Here is a 2,949-nt window from a genome sequence, read left to right on the forward strand (position 1 = left end):
CATTCTTCATTTTATATTTTATAAATATCTATCTTTTTATATTTTATAAAATTTATGTAATCAAGAGTTCCGATATATTTATTTTCATTACCTAATCTATTAAATAAAAAAAACACAATAAATGATAATATATATTGTTATTATTAATATTTTAATAGTACAAAGTTTTTGAACAAAATTTTCTGTTAAATTGTTTTAAAATATTAAATTAAAAATAAATTTATATTTTTTTTCATTCACTTGTATATAATATCATAATTTTATTTAATTTAAAAAAAAGTGTATTTTATATCTTTTTTTATATTAACTCATTGATTTATCATGATGAAATTAATTATTTTTTTTGTTTATAATTACTTATTTCTACTCAATATAGTAAATTATACTTCCTCTGTTTAAAAATGGTAAGCCAATGAGTTAATAAAGCTATATGAATAAAACTTATAAATGGATCAATCAATGCAAAATTTCCAAACCTAATATTAAAGTGTAAGAATCTCAGATGCTCTAGACTCTAATAAACGTTCCATTGAACTAACATCCTTACACCATCCATCAAGTCGTTGAACCATTCCAGCTATTTGCGTACGATCTAATACACGAGGTTGTACCCATGTCATATTTACTGTCCCTGCTACTTGATCAATAGCACCACGAACTAAACCTTGAGCTAAAGCTTTCATTACCAATAATTCTACTTCACCCAATGGTAAACGAGTTTCTTGAGAAATTTCCGCAAATGTCAATTGTCTATAATAAAAAAATAATCTATTTAATATAAATTAGTTTATCTTGTATAATATTTTAATATTTTTATAATAAAACAATATAAGAACCTGTTATTAGCTTGCCGTTTGAAAGTCATTTCCATAAGACATAGAAGAGATATTTTTTGCCTTAATTTTAATTCTTGTGCAGCTAAATCAGCAACTTTGCTCCATTGTGGCTTTAATTTTTCAAGAGCAACAATATCACCAGCATTGAAAGCTTGTAATAAATCAACTAACCAAGAGTTTGGAGTACCTTTCAAGGATTGTAAAACTGGATGAGCTAATAATTCTCCAAGATTATAGACTCCTTCACCTAAAAGTGCAGCTAATCCAAGAAAAAATGCATGTTGTTCTTGTTCTTGTCTATTTAAACTGTTTAAGTCAATACAACCCAAATATCTAAAATACAAAATCTAATTACAATTTTTCATTATTTAAAACTTAGTATAATATTACCTTAAAGCAGTACGATAATATTCAGCATGTTTTCCTTGAAGACGATAAAGACGACTGGCTAATAAATAAAATCTACCATGGACTGTTGTAACACCATCAGCATTATCTAACATAACTTCTACTTCCTCTATAATTTGTTTTGCTTGTTCTTGATTATTTAACTTTTCAAGCAAAATCTGTCCAGTAAGAACTTTACACAAAGCAACAGCTTCATTATTGCTTTTAACTTTAGATTCTGTTTTTTCCAAGAATTTAATTGCTTCTTGTTTATCTTGAAATTGTTGTATTACATATGCTAATATTTCTACCAATGATAAAGGATTTATCCTAAATATAAAAAATATGTATTTTGAATAATCATAATATCAAAATAATACTTTTAATCATTATATGAATCAAATAAGTGAGGTTATAAATTAACATTTCAAAGAAATAAATATATTATGCTTACTTGTTTTCAAAAGTTGATAAAAAGTTTACATATAACTCTACTAATTTATCACCTTTCTGAAGTATTGGATTTTTTACGAATGTTTCCAATTTAAGTGTCAATTGATGCCAAAGCCTGCAAGTCACCGGACAATGAAACTTGAATATTTTAAAATTTTTTCCTATTGAAATATATATATAATATAAAATATTTTATAAAAAATACCTTTTATTATATAATTCTTCAAGTTGCGCCCATTCGGCAGCCAATTCCTTGTCTGCAACATTTTGATTTTGACTTAAATATGTATTAACATCCTTCGGTGCCACGGATACCGCCATCTTTAATAACAATGACTAAAGTTAAATCAGCTTGTAATGTAATTTTTCAAGATTTCTAGAAAAAAATAACTTAATATTTTATTATTATTATTATAAATATTAAGTATTAAATTTACTTTTATAATATTTAAAAATATATATTAAAAAAAAAGATATCTTTAACTAATTATAATTAATATTTATTTAAAGTAAATTCAATAAATATAGATAATAATAAATTTATTATTTTTAAAAAATATATAAAATATTGAAGATAAAATATTTATTAAAAAATTTAAATTATGTAAATAGTTACAGGGAAAATATATACAATTTTTATTTTAATTATATCTTATTTTTATTAAAATAATTAAATATAATTGCATTATTTTTGATTATATAATAATATCATACGAATAAATAATTCATTTAATTTAATATTATTTTAAAGTAATAAAATTAAATTATGTTCCAAAAACTAAAATAAAACTAAAAATAAATGTAGTAATATAATATAATATAATAATATAATATAGTACAATTTTTAAATTCATAATCTTTTGGAATAAAATATTGAAAATAAAAGAGAGATTGAAAAATTAATAAAACACAATATAAAAAAGATATTAATAGTAATAAAAATAATTAGTATTAAAATATTTTATTTATTTATTAAATTAATAATAATTTTATTTTATTTATTAAATCATGATATAATATATATTTGTTTTATAATATATAATAGATTTTTATTTTTCATTCGCTAAATATTCGATGTAGAATTTGAAAATTTTATTCATAGGAAAATATGAATTAATATGAAAAATAATATAGTATTAACATAATTAAGTAATTATTTCATAATTGTATGCAATGTATATTCATGCAATTGTATTTGCATATCTAATTTTATTTAAAAGATTATTTATGAAAGTATTCATAATTCATATTTAAATAATTTTTTTTGCAAATA

At 20.9% G+C, this 2,949-nt stretch overlaps 1 protein-coding gene across 1 annotated transcript; it reads right to left on the reverse strand.

Annotated features, from left to right (window-relative positions):
• Positions 1-122: 122 nt before the first annotated feature.
• LOC107998890 (26S proteasome non-ATPase regulatory subunit 13) lies at positions 123-2,047 on the reverse strand. Its single transcript, XM_017058413.3, has 5 exons — positions 1,882-2,047; positions 1,678-1,791; positions 1,227-1,553; positions 837-1,169; positions 123-750 (listed from the first exon to the last, which is right to left on the reverse strand). The coding sequence occupies exons 1-5, from the start codon at positions 1,995-1,997 to the stop codon at positions 483-485; spliced, it is 1,158 nt and encodes a 385-aa protein (XP_016913902.1). The 5' UTR covers positions 1,998-2,047; the 3' UTR covers positions 123-482.
• Between the last annotated feature and the right edge of the window lie 902 nt (positions 2,048-2,949).

Source organism: Apis cerana, linkage group LG12 (assembly GCF_029169275.1).
Source record: "Apis cerana isolate GH-2021 linkage group LG12, AcerK_1.0, whole genome shotgun sequence".
Taxonomy (NCBI): Eukaryota; Metazoa; Arthropoda; class Insecta; order Hymenoptera; family Apidae; genus Apis; species Apis cerana.